Source organism: Pseudonaja textilis, chromosome Z, assembly GCF_049901715.1.
Source record: "Pseudonaja textilis isolate UNSWEBS1 chromosome Z, rPseTex1.2, whole genome shotgun sequence".
NCBI classification, from domain to species: Eukaryota; Metazoa; Chordata; class Lepidosauria; order Squamata; family Elapidae; genus Pseudonaja; species Pseudonaja textilis.
The window spans coordinates 92,763,550-92,781,467 of NC_142008.1; the positions used below are offsets into that span (position 1 = coordinate 92,763,550).

The 17,918-nt window shown below is 36.3% G+C and overlaps 1 protein-coding gene across 3 annotated transcripts in view; it reads left to right on the top strand.

The window, feature by feature from the left end:
• The first annotated feature begins 8,374 nt into the window (after window positions 1-8,374).
• Window positions 8,375-17,918, top strand: part of IGFBP4 (insulin like growth factor binding protein 4) — a 36,506-nt gene continuing 26,962 nt past the window's right edge. For 2 of the 3 annotated variants that reach the window (XR_015740201.1, XM_026722027.2), the window contains exon 1: window positions 8,456-8,833. Coding sequence is in view for 2 of the 3 variants with exons in the window: in XM_026722027.2 (XP_026577812.1) it covers window positions 8,485-8,833 (349 nt within the window). In the remaining variant the exon portion in view is untranslated. Of the gene's footprint in view, window positions 8,834-17,918 lie in introns of all 3 variants that reach the window. The other variant, XM_087916893.1, reaches the window with a different exon arrangement.

Below are 17,918 nucleotides of genomic sequence, written 5' to 3' on the forward strand. Positions count from 1 at the left end.
TGTATATATGCTAGTATCAAGGTTGAGTGTAAAATCTAGGAAGGGATTAGTTTTTGAAGGCTGTGGAGAAAACGCTTGTCAGAATTGTAATGAAAAGGGATAATGAGCAAAGTTTTCAGAACTGCAGTGCAGCTTTAGCTTTGATTAGGGAATTTGCAGGCTGAAGGTTTGCTCTTCACCAGGTGGTGGAGAAATTACAAATATGAAAAAGCTCAACAGTGAGCAGGGAGAAAAAAAAAGTGTCCCCTTGATTGTTTAATAATTTATGAATAAAAATATAGGGAATGCTTTGGGAGAATATTAGAAATGTTGGTCAGGGACATAAATATTTATATATTATTTGCAGATAATGCAGTGTTTTTGGCTGAGAAGCCAAATATCTAAATATCCATCCAAAATAACAAGGAACTAAAGGAATATATGGTTATCAACAGATGTAAAAATGAAAATTGTGCATAAGAGAATGCCTCTACAAATTGTATTATGTTGAATGCAGATGGGATGGAAATGAGTACATAAAAATGTATGTAGTAAAACTAGAAGAGATGTAGTCATGAATCAATGGATGAATGGATGAATGAATGAATGGATGAATGGATGAATGGATGAATGGATGAATATGGACGAGCAATAGTGTAAAAATGAATGATAGTGTGAAAAAGACATTAAGGTAGTTTAGTTATATAGAGATAATAAATGAGCCAATCACAAAACAAATACAGGTAGTCCTGAACTAACAACTCTTCATTTAGTGACCATTTGAAGTTGCAACGGCACTGAAAAAGTTACAATTGACTCACACTTATGACCATTGTGGTGTCCTGGGGTCATGTCACAACCTTCTGATGAGCAAAGTCATTAGGGGAGCCAGATTCACTTAATAACTGTTTTACTAACTTGACAACTGCAGTGATTCACTTAACAAATGTGGCAAGGAAAGTCATAAAATGGGCAAAACTCATTTACAAATGTCCCACTTAGCAAGAGAAATTTGGGGCTCAACTGTGGTCATAAGTTGAGGACTACCTGTATGTGAATGAAGAATAAGCAAGCTGAGAAGAAGAGGAAAACAAGAAAGCCTTGGGTGGAGTTGATGAGAATCTCAAAAGAGAGAGGTAAGTAATACAAAGACCAAAGGCAATTTATGAATGTGATGGAAGCAAATTAATTTGCAGGTATGAAAGGGTACAATGAATAGCATTGATGTAAAGTACAGGTACACATATTTTACTTCTTTGACTTTTTTCTTTTGGTTTCCTGTTACTTTTTCCCCTGCATTTTCAATGAAATTGCTTATCCAAAAGAGTCATGGGTATACATGAAGCTCTGTAATTCCTGATCCAATAACATTAAATATGCTGGTTATTATTTACTTTCCAATGTTTCTTCATATCGGTGACTTGTTCCAGAGGTTGGGCACTTGGTTTATCCAAGATAGTCTGCTTTATAACTGATGCCCGGAAAGGCTCCATTAAATTATTTCTGCTTTGTTTGTGGAAGACTGGCAGTCACCTTTGCAGGATTTCTGAAAGAAATGCGCCACCTGCTGGCTTTCTAGTGTAGTTTTCAACTTCAAATTCCGTATACTTGCGGAAGCTAGCAAATTTCCTTTCCTCAGAGTTTCCAATTCATAATGAAATATCTGAAAAAAGGAAGATAAAAGATAGAAAGCAGGAGAGTTTAACAATGAGAAGAACTTTACTCATTTGGTGGGACTAATTTAGTGAACACTCCTGGACTAATGGGATGTGCGACTGTCCCCAAGTAAGGAAATAAAACATTTTCTATCACACGAGGGCGCTATTTCCAAAGACTTTAAGTCATATCACATGTGCATAAAACTGGAAGGTATTTGAAAAGGACATTATTAAATTGATTTCCAGCAGGATTATTTATTTTCTTCATAATACTTGGCATTGGGCATATTGAAGGCAAGATATAATCTCTGGCTTAGCCTGATCAAGAAAAGAAAGATGGGAGAAATTTAGAAAATTTTGCATAAAGCGAAAGTCATAATATGTATTTTATTTTTAAGGTGTCTAGTGAACTTTTATTTCTCTTCAGTTGCAATTCAGTATCTTTACCCACTACTTCTTATTAACAAAGATATTGGTTTCCTTTTATGTAGGATCTATCATTCAGAGAAAAAATTGTGCACCAAATATAGTTCTATTTTTCAAATATGTTCTTTATTGGCCATGGCTGACAAGCAGCTACAGGCTGAAAAGTTCCTGAAACCCCTGAGAATGAGGTTTTTCAGTATTGATGCAAATTTGTTGCAGCTGGAAACATATTTGTGTGTGTATTTGTCTCTAACGTCACCATCTCAGTGCTTGAAGAGCAGAAAAAGGGGGCAGTGATAATGGAACAACTTTCAGAGGGTTGGTCAACCAACACAGATGAACATATATCAGTGAAAAATAATATTGCCAGCATTTGGAAGTTGGACTGTCATGGATATCACAGTGGAAAGACGTGATAGCATTAGATTTGATTAGTGATAACTTAATACAATGGATAAAGGAGATAAAGGTATAATCTTAAGGACAGGGCAGATAAAATTCAGAGACAAGGCAAAGATTTCTTCAACATTTAGAAAAACACTTATGTTTCATCCTGTTTCCTATAAAACCCTAAATTGGTAGAACAGTTGCCAACTTCTGAAATGAAAACAATAACAACAGTGGTGTATGTGGGAAAGATATAAGGATATATTCATATCAGATCCAGGGTAGAAAAAACATTGGGCTGGGGGTTAATTCCAGTGCACAGCTGTCCATTTCGTTGAAAGAACTTTGTCTGCTTACTAAAAATGTTGGGAATTGTACTTCAGCATATCTGGAAAATGTAGGTTAGGAATGCTCTTCTAAAATGTCCAACCAGCTAGAAAAGAAAACAATCTAGTTTGCAACTTTTCCCCATATAGCTTAATAATAACAAATAACTTAATAGCAAATTGCATTACTTACATTAATAACAATAACTAATAACTTAATAGTCCAAATGCATTAATTACTTTAATGCTCTGTCATTCATTCATTCATTCATTCATTCATTCATTCATTCATTCATTCATTCATTCATTCATTCAATTCACTCTCATATTCAAGCATGCAGACTAGTACAGCAATAGCTTTAAACAGCATATCTGTAAGATTTGTAAGGTGTTTTTTCCCCATTTCAGACCCATTCTTTCATAATATGATTTCAAGTATGTTATTGGCGAGAGGTACTCTCTTACGTTTTTCAAGCTTTTTTTCTGTTTGTAAATTGTAAAACATTTGCGATTCCTTCCTCCCCTGAAATATTTTCAGTATGTGGAGATCATGGTTCTGTGAAAAATATATGTTCTAATTTAGAAGTTCTGCACTGATAGATATATACTGTGTAAACACACTGTTTGGCTAGTTTATGTAAACTAGGCCATTTTCATCTTCACTCCACTCTTTTTAATCCCAAGAAATAGAGTTACATACTGGCTTATCATACTGTGTCCAAAGCAGGCAAACTACATTTTGATCTTTCTTACTCTGGAATAAAGAGAACCTCACTCTGCTAGCCTCTCTGAAACAGGATAAGATTCAACCCTATTCTACAGACAATTCCATCAAATTCTTTTATAGTGGGTGTTCAGCCTTCTCAGAGGCTGAGTTTGAGACATTTGTGGATTTGAGTGACTCAGGCGCATCACATATGGGTTTCTGTAATATAATAGAGTTGGGTAATGTCTATTTTAGTTGTGTGGGATTTAGTTATTCTGTACCAACTATTTTGCACCAATCTTTGAGAAGTCTTGTAAGAGTATAAACATAAGCAAAGATCCCATATCATTTCCCCAACTCCATTTATGCTTTTTTTTCCCTATATTCCATTCCATTCACTTCGGAATCATACTATATACTCAATTCATATGTGCAATTGCACAGTGTTGACAGAGTGGTCATGTAGTCCAGAACTACTAAACTGATTTTGGTGAAATAGTTCTCATAATAAGTGACTGTGATAGGTGACTGTGATTATTCAGGTAATCCTATTTCTCTCCCCTAACCCTAGGTCTGAAGCAACAGCAAAGCACTCCAAGATTTCGCCACATGTGAGAACTGGCTTTAAACTTTATGGTTCATACATAAGTTTGAAGTAAATAAGAAATAGTTATGGTGCAACTAAAATTCCGATCAATGTGAGACTCATGAAAAATTCACAAACAACTAAAACTATAGCTAGGTTTTTGTGGCAACTTGGCCAGGTTCACACAAAATAAGCCATAAAGAAAGAAACAGCAAAGCAAAAATATGGACCAATGTTAATCCTCCTACAGTGCTATTATTGAGTGTCCCTCCAATTCTGAAGTATTTGAAATCCAGATTACCATTAATCATGTGGCCATAAGTGGAGTTTCTTATATTTTGGTTTAGAACAGTTTTCATTTATAGAGGGAAGTATATATATTTGGTGGGACTCAATCCCTTTTATATGATAATCAATCATTGATTCATGATAATTAATTGATTAATTAATTGATCAAATTTATATAGCCACCCATCTCACTGAAAGTGATTCTGTGTGGTACACAGCAGTTCATTTCAAATAAACTTGTATTTTTATTTGAAGATTTGACAATAATCTTATTGCATATCTTTGACAAAGTGACAAAATTAGTGGACCAGCAAAATGCTGTGGTATAATTTACTTGGACTATAGTAATGCATTTGATAAAGTAGCCACAACCTATTAGTTAATAAGATAGAAAAAAGTGGGTTAGGCATCATAATCATCAGGTGGCCTCTTGGTTGATCAACCACACTCAACATTTAGTCCTTAATAGTACTGCACGTACATGGAGGGAGGTATGCAGTGGGATACCCAAAAGTCTGTCTTAGGCCAAGTGTTCTTCAATATTGTCATCATTTATGAGTGGATAGAAGGGGAACTCATCAAATTTGCAGATGACACCATCTGGCAGGAATAGTCAACATTCCAGAAGATAGGCCCAAGGGACAGAAGGATCTTGACAGACTTAAACACTGGGCCCTATCTAAAAAATAAAATTCAGTGGTGAGAAAAGTAAAGTTCTACATTTAGGTAAGAAAAAATAAATGCACAGATATAAAATAGGTGGTCTCTGTTATAGCAGTAATAGTAGTAACTGCAAGAGTCCTAGTGGCTTCAACAAGAGCTGCAGTGTGCCAAAAAACCCAATGCATTCCTAGGCTGCATTAACAGAGGGATAGAATCATGATCACACGAAGTGTTAATGCCACCTAATAATGTCTTGGTAAGGCCACACTTGAAATATTGTATCCAGTTTTGATTGCCACAATATTAAAAAAGATGTTGAGACTCTAGAAGGAATACAACAAAGATGGCTAGAGGACTAAAGGCTAAAACATACAAAGAATGATTGCAGGAATAGTGCATGTCTAGTTTAATGAAGAGAAGAACTAGGGGTGACAGGATAGTTGTGTTACAAAGCACTTGAAGGCAGAACAAGGAGCAATGGATGGAGACTAATCAAAGAGATAACTAACCTACAACTGAGAAGAAATTTCTTGATAGTTAGAAATCAGTGGAATGACTTGCCTCTAGAAACTGTGGGTGCTCCAACACTGAAGGTAGAGGCTAATATTTGCTCCTTCATGCACAGGGGATTGGACTAGATGACCTCCAAGGTCCCTTCCAACTCTGTTATTCTATGTACTCTATGAAGTTTCTAAATAAAAGATTAGACAAATAGTTGTCTGAAATGGTATAGGGTTCCTAAAGCCTTGAGCATTGACCAGGGGGTAAGACTAGATCATCATATTTAAATGTCTGTTGGCTGAATTAGACTAGAACTACTACATGCAGGCTGAAAAAATCCAGCAAACATTAGATGGTGGCAAATAATGCAAATGTTTGTATTTCTCACTGCCTTTTAGTGGCCGTCTGGATTTTTGTCTCCAAAATTTGATAGGTGTAAACTAGGGAAGATGCCAGTTGAGATGAAATGTAAAGGTGCAAACATCTGATTTTCAAAGATATCTATTTCAGTCTGGAGTCTCTGGCAAAAGGCAAAAACTCTAAAGCTAAAAAAGAAAAGAAAGAGGAAGAGCGAAAGGATAGGGATTAGTCCTGTCCCTTTAGCATCGGCAGGAAACAAAATTTCAAGAGGATTGTTTAGCAAGCTATAATTAATGACATTTCCTCTCCCCCTCTTCACACAATATTTTATAATGAAGAATGAAGTTGTGTCCTCCTTTTGATCTTGCTGTCCTGAACAAAAATATTATGAAGTTTCACAGAGCTTTATTCTGGAATTTATTTTTAGTGCCAAAACCAACTCCTGGAGCTGGCCAAGAACTAATTATAAGGATGCTCTTGAAGATATTCAGGGTGGCTTTATGGTACCAGGTAACCAAAATCAACCCAGAAAGATCTAAAATTAATATTCAGCACATAGAGAATGTTCAATTGTGTATTTTATTAATAGGAAATATTTTTCTATTCTCTAAAAGCCTAATTGTACCTTTAAAATTTTGCAGGATAACAATAGTCTTGAAAGGTGTTCTCAGGTTTCAAGCTTCTCTTCCCATAATTTCAAGCAGAAAAGGACTGGGTTCATGAATCATACTAAGTTACCATATGGTTGCTTGTTTGTGACTTAACATGATGTATAAACCAGACTTTGTGGTTTGTAAGCTATGATCTATGGCTTAATGAAAAGATATCCAATTCTGGCTGATGAACATATCTGGAATTTTAAGAGCATGCTGCAGGCAATCTTTTCCTCTGGTGGGTGTGTTGAATGATCTCCATGGGGAGTTTTAATCTGCTACAAAACAGGCCAGATCAGTACACAGTTGTGCTACGGTGGGGACACATGAAGAAAATACTGCCTCCCAACAATTTCAGTATTGCTTTTCCCTATCCCCCAGTTGCAGGATGCTCTAGTTTTTATCAGGAGGTTGGCTTAACTTTCTAATGAAGAACTGAAACCACCTCTAAACTAGATTATGGGGGTTATTTAGAACCAGAGACATTCATGGAAATAAACAATACTGGTACCTAACATTTTGTTTTTGCAGCACCCCTGTGTCCCATTTTTAAAAAATGCAAGAATTGAGCTGGGACAAATCACTAGGCAGAGCTAAACTAGATGTCTGCAGGTAATTGGTATTGCTAAATGAGTTATATAAATGTGATTTGGTCACTGAATGCCAGTTAAACAGATATCACATTGCTTAACGTGATATTTGAACTCAGCCCAAAAGTGATCAGGTGACAATCCTACTTTTCCTAATCTGATGTCATTCAGAGGTGATGCAATAACCGTTTCCAAAATGTTCAGCCAATACAGTCAATGGAAGGGACATACTTGATAAAGACCGACTATAATTGTAGGCAATGATGTTCTTGGGCTTACAATAAAAGGAAGGAAGGAAGGAAGGAAGGAAGGAAGGAAGGAAGGAAGGAAGGACTGACTGAAGGACTGACTACTGAGACTGCTATTTATCTAATTTATTTTCTCCACTAGTTCTCAACCTGTGAGGTGAGAGACAAACCAAAGTAAATATTTTTTTAGTGTCCCTCTTAGGTATCTTTAGATATTGTGGCAATGTGGCATACACATGCTAGGACTGTCTATCCTCCCCTCCTTCTCTTGGAATGCCTATATAGTAGAGGGAACCTGTGCATCTTTCTGCAAGGAATGTGGAGAAGTTCCAGACACATTTTTGAGCATATTCCAAAACCTCACATTTTGGGGTGTGACTTTCTGCTCAAGCAAGGAAATGCAAAAGGGTGAGAGAAATGTGTATCTACTTTTCCTTGTTTCTAGTGAATCACAAAAGAAATGCATTTGGTATAAAAGCAGGTAACGGACATCCCCCTAAGTTTCTGAAAAGGAAACAATTAGACAATTCATGAAACATGCAGTGCAGTCTTTCAGCTGGAACTTCCAAAGTCAAAGGCAGAATATCTCAGCTTTCTATTGCTGAAGGGAACAGAGGATAACCTCACCTAGGAGGGATGGCTGAAAAGCAGAGCCCTGGATGAGTTGTGCTTTTTGTACCACATGCTGTAGTACATGTAACAAAAGAGTTTGTGAGAAATCTACTGGGGAAGTGCCCTCACTCATAATTTACTAAAGTAACAAGGGAAGCATGGTGGAAGGGCTGTTGCTGTTTTCCATTCCTAGCACAGGTTTCAGTCTTTGCAGCTGCGGCAGGCTCTTTGTGCTTCCTTCCTCAGGGCAAATAAGGTCTTTTCTCGGCTCTAGGGCAAGCTGCCTCAGTTATGTGGCTGCTGTGCTGTTCCTTCTCTGCTTCTCCCTAGAGCAGGGAGGTGTGGCCAGAGAGTGGTATAAAGTCCAAAGAATGAGCTTCTCCCCCCTTCAGTACAGAGTCCCCCTCGCTGGAGATCAGGCAGTCTGCTCTGGCAGCAAGACTATTCTTTGCAGCCTTTGCTTCTTGGCCCTTTACTCTCCAGGACTGTAGACTGCCTACCATGCCCTCCCATGGGGTGTCTGTTGCCCTGCTGCTTCTAGCCCAGGTGGGCTTTTCTGTGAGCCTTGAGGCTATCCAGTGCCCTCCATGCTCTGAGGAGAAGCTGGCACGCTGCAGGACACCCTCTGGATGCGAGGAGCTGGTGCAGGAACCAGGCTGTGGATGTTGTGCCACGTGCGCCTTAACAAAAGGGATGCTCTGCGGGGTGTACACATCTCGCTGTGGTTCAGGGCTGCGGTGTTACCCACCGCGGGGAATGGAAAAGCCCTTGCACACACTCATGCATGGCCAAGGTGTTTGCATGGACCTGTCTGAAGTCGAGGCAATCCAAGAGAGCATGCAGTCAACAGGTAAGGTGCCATCAGGTTATTGGACCCTTAAGGCTAGAAGACATCATTTGTGGGATGCATTTTTTGTTGGGAAGGGTTTATAGGTCTATTCCATGGGAGAGGGACAAAAGATTGATTTTGGGCTATGTTAGATGATTTGAGCACACAGGATTTAAGTTGCTGATGCTGCCCACATCTACATCTCTTGACCAATGCCTGGAAGGAAATTGGCATCAAATCTGCATTCAGTATGTGTGGCTTAGATGGGATTAAGTGCTCTGTAATCTCTCAGGGAAATCCAGCAGAACTGTGTGTTGTATTTATGGCTAGTTATATGTTAATTTAGCTCATGGTACAATGGCATGTTCTTAGTGGTAATCCTAAAATGACTAGTTTCAAAGAGCAAAAGGCTGGCAAAGAACATCACTGAAGGGAGGGAGGATTTTGGTGTAATTATTTACTGATAGTAGTAAGGCAACACTGTTAGCAAGGCAATTATTACTATTAATGATGTGACATATATCAGGGTTGTAACAAGAAAGAAATCTGCAGAGAAATGATCCTGTGTGAATCCGGTCTCACCTTGTCCAACTCCTGGTCAGGAAGGAAGCCAAACACTTGGTGATACCCTAAGGAGACTGGAGAAATATCTTTCCTACCTGGTTGTTCTGGCTTCTATTGCTGAATAGGATTGAAAGATGACCCATTTTTAAATAATTACTTCAAGCTAAAAAATCAATAAGAACCCTCCCCCCTCTCACATTTTACTCATATCACCAGAAGGTTTCTATTGGATAAGCAGAATAGCAAAAAGAGAATTGGAAATTGGGGGAGCATAGCAGCATTCATATGCTGAATTTAAAAAAAGGCTGTTAAGAGTTCCTCTGGATAATATGCCCACCTTGTGATTTCAAATTTTTGTATTACCTGTCTTGAAGTGGGAAATGATACAAGCAGTGGGAGGAAGAGCGGGTGGGAGAAAAATGTGCTCCCTGCTTGTTGCACTGGAGAAATTTTTGAAAGCCACGTGTATCTATTTCGCCTTTTTATATATCATGCTGTCAGGCGGGCTATTCTTTGCAGCCTTGGCTTCTCGGCCCTTCATTCTCCAGGACCTCCAGAACACAAACAGTGTTTTCCCCCATGTACAAATATTCAAGAGAGATTAAGGATGAAGATTTTTAAAAATTATCTTCAAAACTTTCTTGGTAGAATTTGGCTCTTAGGAAAAAAAAAAACCCTGTTAACAGAAGGAGCAAGGCTGATCAAACCACCACTTCTCTTTGTAGAAGATATGAAGATTTTTCACTATGGAGCTAAACATGGTTTCTTCTTTATATGAACCTGATACTTTCGTATCAATGATAAGAAAGTGGACAATAATACAGTCCAAATGGTAAAATCACTAATCAATACATTATCTATATGACTATCGGGGAAATAAATTCAAATAAATTGAATGAGCTTAATCTTAAAATAGAGGGAGTAAGACTCTATTCTGAATGATATATTAAAAGAGTAAAAGATATATTAAAAGTCTTTTCTTCTATATGCATTCTCAAGTGTGGAAATACATATGAAATGGTATATTTATCTTACACAACACACACACACACACAATCAGTACTGTTATTTTGTATTCCATAGTAATGTGCAATAATTATTGCTCATTAGGTCTTCTTGCCCTAGAGGAAGTTCATACCCTCAGATCACTCAAAAAGCGTATAATGGATGGCTAAGTGTTATTTCCGGTTTAAAGTTCTTAATGGTAAAAAGCAGCAGAGTTTTTCAAGCTTACAAAGGCATAATTAATACCCATTAAATGATAATACATGTACATTAGATTTATATTCATACTTCCCTTTGAATTAAATAAATCCATAATAATAACTATTTCTTCTCTAGACTTGTCCCAAACCACTAAACCATATCATTGCTTCTGCTGTAGTTACAAACATTCATTTAAAATAGCAAAGTACACATCTTTTAATTCTTTGTTAATGGTTTGTCAAGGATTTCCTCGCCTTCTTTTTGTATCATTCAGCTACATGGAATAGATGAACATCGACTCCTGTGATGATATTTCACCCATCATTACATTTCCTGGCTAGTAGAGGTTTGATATCTTCTGGAATTTCTCCATGTAGAGTTACAATGGAAGACATTGAAGTGATGTCTGAAAAAATAAATTGGATTTTTTTCATCAACCTTCATGTTAAGGATGAAGGGTTTTTTTCACATTAATTATACATTTTTTCACATTGATTAATTACATTAAGTATAGGCTTGTAGTAGGAGACACTTTTTGTGGACAAGGACAATGCAGAATTCATGATCACAAAGAGCTGACCAGGTGTGTAAGTTTCTCTCATGCATTTGTTCATCTGATCAGCTCAGATTTAATAATCTCTTATTTAATCATGCTTAATCATACAAGTGCATACATCTACAAAATAGAATAAATAGAATAAAGCTATGCAGAAGTGCCTCCATGCTACTGGAATGGCATGCAAAGAGTTATAAGAAGCTTATTTCATCTATTTTATATGACTTTTAAAAATATGTCATTTGTTATTATGAGGAACTCATGAGATGTTGTTCTAACTGAATTATTCTGAAACAAGGGAGAATGAATTGTACATATGCAATAGATCTCTGAAAGCAAAGACAGAACTAATATTAAAATCAGGACCAGAATGTGTGTGCTGTTATGTACAAGGGAGAAAATAGAGTAAAAGTTACAGTATATGATCAGAAAAAAATAGCCTTCAATTGACAATCTTGATATGAATAGATTCACATGCTAGGGCAAGCAATAAACACATGGTGAAATAATAATAAAAATTGATATTTACTTAGTATTTACTAAGTTAATCAGAGAAAGGCATGGCTATTCTGTTTTTATAATCAAGGGATTTAGAAGATGCAAATTGCTTATACAGCTTGGAAAACCTTTCCTTTTTAAATAACTACCAAATATACAGGTAGCCAAAACGTTACAAAAAAGGGGGAAGCTGAAATCTTCATTGGCAGCATCTTAATCTAAAGTTTGTGGGAAAGCGTAATAATTCAGATTAAATTTTCTATTTCTGTGGTGGTCTAAGATTGCATTCTGTTGCCCTAAGGTTACTGGGCTATAGAAACTTGCAAGCAATGGTAAGACTTTCATTTCTGAAAATATAAGAACTAAGTATCTTCAAACCCATCTTCATCTTTGGAAAAACCCATGGATTTTTTTGAGGTAGAAAATAGATGTAGATCTAGGATCAACTTCCTTGTAAACTAAACATTAAACATAAAATTGGCAACACACATTTAAAAAAATGCCTGCAGTAAAATTAATACAGCTTAAAAATACAGTCTTGTAACATACCAAATGTAATCACCAATTGTGATTCTCAATGACAATAGCTAAATTAAGTATGTTCAGGCCCTCAGTTAAGATTAAAATCAATCTAGTTTCCCCAAATATGGGCAAAAGTAGTTGCCATTAATAAAGGTTTTGTGGCAATTATCCCAGTTTATGATCTTCTAGATACAGTATATTGGGAATGCAGTCCACCCAAATTTCCCATCAGCAAAATGGTGGAAAATATGCGGAGGGTTTTTTTTTTTTCCTAATTCCCTGACATCTGGGAATTACTAAGATAGAGAAGACTTTTTGACAGTCAGAGAATGCACACAACTATAATAAACAATATCTGAAGCCAATCATTGCATGAAGATCTGCTGGTGTTCTGAGATTTTTTTTATTAAAAAAATCAGAACTACGATAAACTTAATATAGAATGTCCATGTAAATGTCTCATCTATGAGGAAGATGGGCAGTTTTTAAAAATGATATAATAAATAAATATATAAATAAATAAATGTCACAGGCTTCCTATAGTTCAAATAACTGGTCAAAGCACTCTGAACTAGAATGGTACCTAGTTTTTTTTTAAATTAAGTATGTTTAAATTAATATCTTTCTGTTCATCCTTCTAATAGAGTTCTTTTAGATTCTTCTCTTCTCGCTCCTGGTGAATTGCACACAATTATTTAGCTATTTGTTTTAAAGAGAGCAGAATCTCCTTTTTGGAATTTTTGTTTTGAATCATGACATCCTGAAGCATTCTATCCTGGAAGTTGCTACAGGAAACTGACTTTCCTGCTCAAATAGGTTGGGGAGATTAGACATCTGGGAAACAGCTGGATCATCAGAGGAATATCCTTTTTTGAAACTTGAGCAAAGGCTTCCTCCGTAACTTGATAGAAACAGTTTCCCAAACACTAGGTATGTCTAAGATATTTATACTGTATTGCACTTGTAAAAATAATATGCAGCACTTTGTTGTTGTTGCTATGATCGTTTGGAAAATCTATGAATATTCTGCTGTTTAAGGAACAAACATAATGGTATCTATTCAGTTTCACTAAGGTAAGATTAAATGTACAGTTTGGCTGCTGGAATTAATATATGTCATATAATATATGTCTATAATAGGCACGAACTGGAACTGTGACTAAATTCTGAAAAATGTAGTACAGGACTGGGCAAATTGTTGGTATGTGGGTGTTCTACACATCAGATATTAGAAGACTATAATGGAAATTTGATATTACAAAGTAGAATGAGTGTACATTATATAAAATACATCGGCAGGTCTAGAAGAGTAATTTCTTCCTGCTTTCTGAATATAGTTGAAGTTTATTTTGGTTTTAAAAATAGTGCTAAGTCTGACTGGTTATGATTACCAAATATCCAGCAAAAGGAGGACATGTCTTCCTTTTTAATCTGATGTCCTTCACCCAGAAGGCATAGCCTTAAAATTAAATATTGCCTGCTCTTTGGAGTATCTGTAAGTATCTTTTCCCGAGTAGCTTTTGCTATGCTAATAAGTGCTAATTGCAAGATAACAAGCTCTAGTTGATTAGTGCTTCTCACTTATGCAGTGATCACAATACAATAGAATTCTTTATTGGCTAAGTGTGATTGGACCAGAGGTGGTATTCAGCAGGTTCTGACCAGTTCTGGAGTACTGGTAGCAGAAATTTTGAGTAGTTCTGGAGAACCAGTAGCAGAAATGTTGAGTAGTTTGGAAAACCACCTCTGACTGGCACTGCCACCATCTATTCTCTGCCTCCCGAGTCCCAGCTGATTGGCTGGGTCTTCTTTTGTTGCCCTGAATAGGAGAATGGAGCTGGAAAGAAGGTCAGTGGGGTGGGGAGGGAACCTTCCCCTGCCATGCTCACCAAGCCACACCATGCCCACCAAGCCAGCCACACCCACAGAACCGGTAGTAAAAAAATTTGAATTCCACCACTGGATTGGACACACAAGGAATTTGTCTTGGTGCAAATGCTCTCAGTGTATATAAAAGAAAAGATACATTCATCAGAGTCAAGAATCATAAGGTACCTTAATAAATCATAAGGTACCTTAATACCTTAATAAGGTATTATTAAGGTACTTAATAATAATCATAGGGTACAATAAGCAATCAAACCATACTAGGAAACAGTCAGTATATATTGTAAGGATACAAGCGAGAAAGTTATAGTCATATAGTTACAAGTGGGAGGCGATGGGTGATAAGGAGTGATGAGAAGATTAATAGTATCAGTAACACACTGAAGATTTTTTCTTCTTCTGTAGTCTCTAGTACACTCCTGCCACTAAAAACAAAATAGTCTTTCTAATACAGGAAAGAGTACTTTTGTATACACGACATAGGCCTATTTTTATTTTTTGCAGTTTTTCACTGTAATTTTTGTTGTGAATTTCAAGACAATTAAACTGGATGTCCTCCCCTTCTCTCCTTCAAAAACACTTGTTCTTTGTTATTGTTTGTCTCCTCCTTCAGTTATACCATATGTTTGGGGACTGTTGAAATTCATAAAATATTGGGATGCACCAATGTGATACAGGAGATTGGAGACAAGATTTAGAATGCAATGAGGCAGGGAAATATTAAGAAAACAGCAGCGGAGAAACAAAAGTGTACATGGGAAAAGCTTATGTCCTACAAAAATCAAGAGCAGAAGAAAATCAACACTAGCCTTTGAAAGGCTAAGTACAACATGAAATAAAGTAACCCCCACCACCCGATCTAGTAATCCTAAGAATCTAATGAATTTAACAGGAGGAATAAGATATACAAGTAATCTGAATTTAAACACTTCCTAGTGACTGTTTGCAATTATGACACCGATGAAAATATAAGTTTGAAACCAACTCTTGTATTTATAACTATATAAAGCAAAGGAAATCTGAAGTAAAACCATAACTGCAGTTTAACTTAGCAACTGCTTTGCTTAATGACTCAATGTTGGTCATAATTGTGGTCTATAGGCTTATGCTTCTATTTATTTGGGTTATCCATTGTTTAACGCTCCTTAACAGGCAAGGAGTATATTAAAAAGAGTATTGTTTAGACCTCCTAGAAGAGAAATATCCTAGAATTTCAATGGCCAATTATCTAATCAAACCATCTCTTTTATTAATAGCCTCTTTAGTTTGAAATGGTACCATTCTTGAAAAAGGTTTACATTTATTTGTCCTGTAGCATCAGAGTTTTTGTAGTGGAGGGCGTTGAATATGATGATCTGAAGACTATTCCACTGTCTACGGACTTTTCATTAAGGATTATAATTGAGTACTCCAAAACATTTTTACATGATTCTTATAACCATCGTTTGATAATTAACACAGTAGATTATGCTGTTCCAATTCTTACAGTATAATTTGTTGCTCCACTACAAAAAAGTACTGCCTTGCTTTATTTATTTATGTGTTTACTTATTTCCAATTTTATAAAAAGTTGCTAGCCCTACCACAATGTTTTCTATTTTTCTAACTTTACATTTATCCCTAGATCCCCATAAGCTGCGGTGGCACAGTGGTTAGAGTGCAGTATTGCAGCTACTTCTGCTGACTGCTGTCTGCCTGCAATTTGGCAGTTCAAATCCCACCAGGCTCAGGGTTGACTCAGCCTTCCACTCTTCCAAGTTTGGTAAAATGAGAACCCAGATTGTTGGGGGCAATATACTGACTCTGTAAATTGCTTAGGGAGGGCTCTAAAGCACTGTAAATCGGTATATAAGTCTTAGTGCTAGTGCTAGATGCTAAGAATGAGAATTTATTCTTATTCTAAACAATCTTGAGAAGTAAGAAGACTTGGGGAATAATGACTGGATTCACACATTACACTAACCCATAATTTTGTAAAGATGGTTTCTTGAAGCCATGGTTTAGTGAATTTGATTATTATGCTAAATTACATTGCATGATTTATAAAGGACATGGCTGGGATCCTACATTATAATAAAGTACAAAAAATAAGCAATCATTTGGTTTAATGTATTATATGAAATTAGTTGCCTGTTGGCCCATAGCCATCAGTAAGCTCTGGAGTTGAATAAAGGTTACCAGTTCCAGTGCAGCATTAAATCACTAGTTTTATCTACACAGATTCTAACAGACATAATATAAAATATATTTCAAAAATTATTTTCTGAATAGTTTATTTATTTTATTTTATTCATTTATTTGATTTATATTGCCGCCTATTTGCCCATGGTGACTCAAGGTGGCTTACACAAAGTTTCATGATTATGGATATCAGGTATAGAGTCTGAGTGTCTGGTTATTTGGGTTATTGGAGGAAAGATCAAGAATTATCTCAATTGATAAAGATTTAATCCTATGTGCATGAAAGGGATGCTCCTAGTACATTGATTTTTAGTCAGCTGTTATATTTTAAAGTGCTCAAGTAGCATTTTTTCCATAGCTTACACCTATATAAAGTTAAATGTACAAGATGCTGGGTATAAAATGGGACTTACAGTCTAATCTCAAACTATTTTCAAGTAGAATCATGGGAGATGACTAACATATTCATAATACGTTACACAATACAGCACATTTGCAGGTGAAACAAGTGGTTTTTAATGTTATTAGCTAGGGAAATTTGGTGGGGTACTGATACAAAGTAGGCTGAGCATGAACACAAGAAAGAATAATCACAGAATACTTACTATTCTGTGTGCATCTTGTTCGTTACTAATTTGCTGGACTGGATAAGGAATAGTCTGTAGGCTGAAATCCCAACTACTCATTTTACAGAATAGATTGCAAAAACAGCAACAATAACAACAACAACAATCCTATCTTTTGCTATCTTTTTTCAATTTTTTGAAGTAGGAAAAACTGAACATGTAATATATTTTATATAAGAAAACTAACAGATGACAATATCATAAGATAATAGCAAAGATAAAATAAAAACAATGCTCAACCATTACTTTCTCCACTGTTATTAACAAGACAGGCAGATCATTATAGTGGACTGTCACTGTTCTATAAAGTTGGGAAAAATGTGAGTTTCTTGGAATTGTAGTTCTAAGATGGTTGGGATGCAAGTCTTTAAAATAAATAAACAATCAATCAAACAAACAAATAAAAAAGATCCATTAAAAATTCATTGTCCACATTGATGATTTTGGTAATTGTAATTAACTACGCTGCCCTTTGTTCCAGCAGTACTGGCAACTAACATCACTTTATTTTCTTTTTTTGTGATTGACTCAACCTTCCCCAACTTGGAGCTTTCCACATGTGTTTGGATTGCAACTCCCAAAATAACAGCCATCTTGGCCAAAAGCCATGGAAGACTGATTAGATAAACATGCAGAGGGGTAGGTTTATTACTAGGTCCTATGAAAGTCATGTAACCATTCAGAGATTACCCAATGTTAGAGTTCAGTGACCACAAAGATGGAATCAAACTTCCCCTTGTAAAACCATCTGAATTATCTGGCTGCCAAGCTAGACAAAACCAGAGGAAAGGGTCAAAAATGTTAACAGGTGGCCACAACCATGCTGTCAAAGCATTTGTCCTTTTTCTACAATTGCATGATTGTGGCCATCATTTTTAACCAAGTCCTGGCAGGCTGCCCTGGATAAGCCCTGATTTAAATGCCAACTTTCAGACTTTCAAACCTAAAAGTTCAATGTGGCTGAGGAGAAGACCGACACACATCACTTTCTTCTCTATGGCAGGTTCCCTCAGCAGGCAGGTTAATGTGTAGTTGAGAGTAAACATTTTTGTTTACCTTCAATACC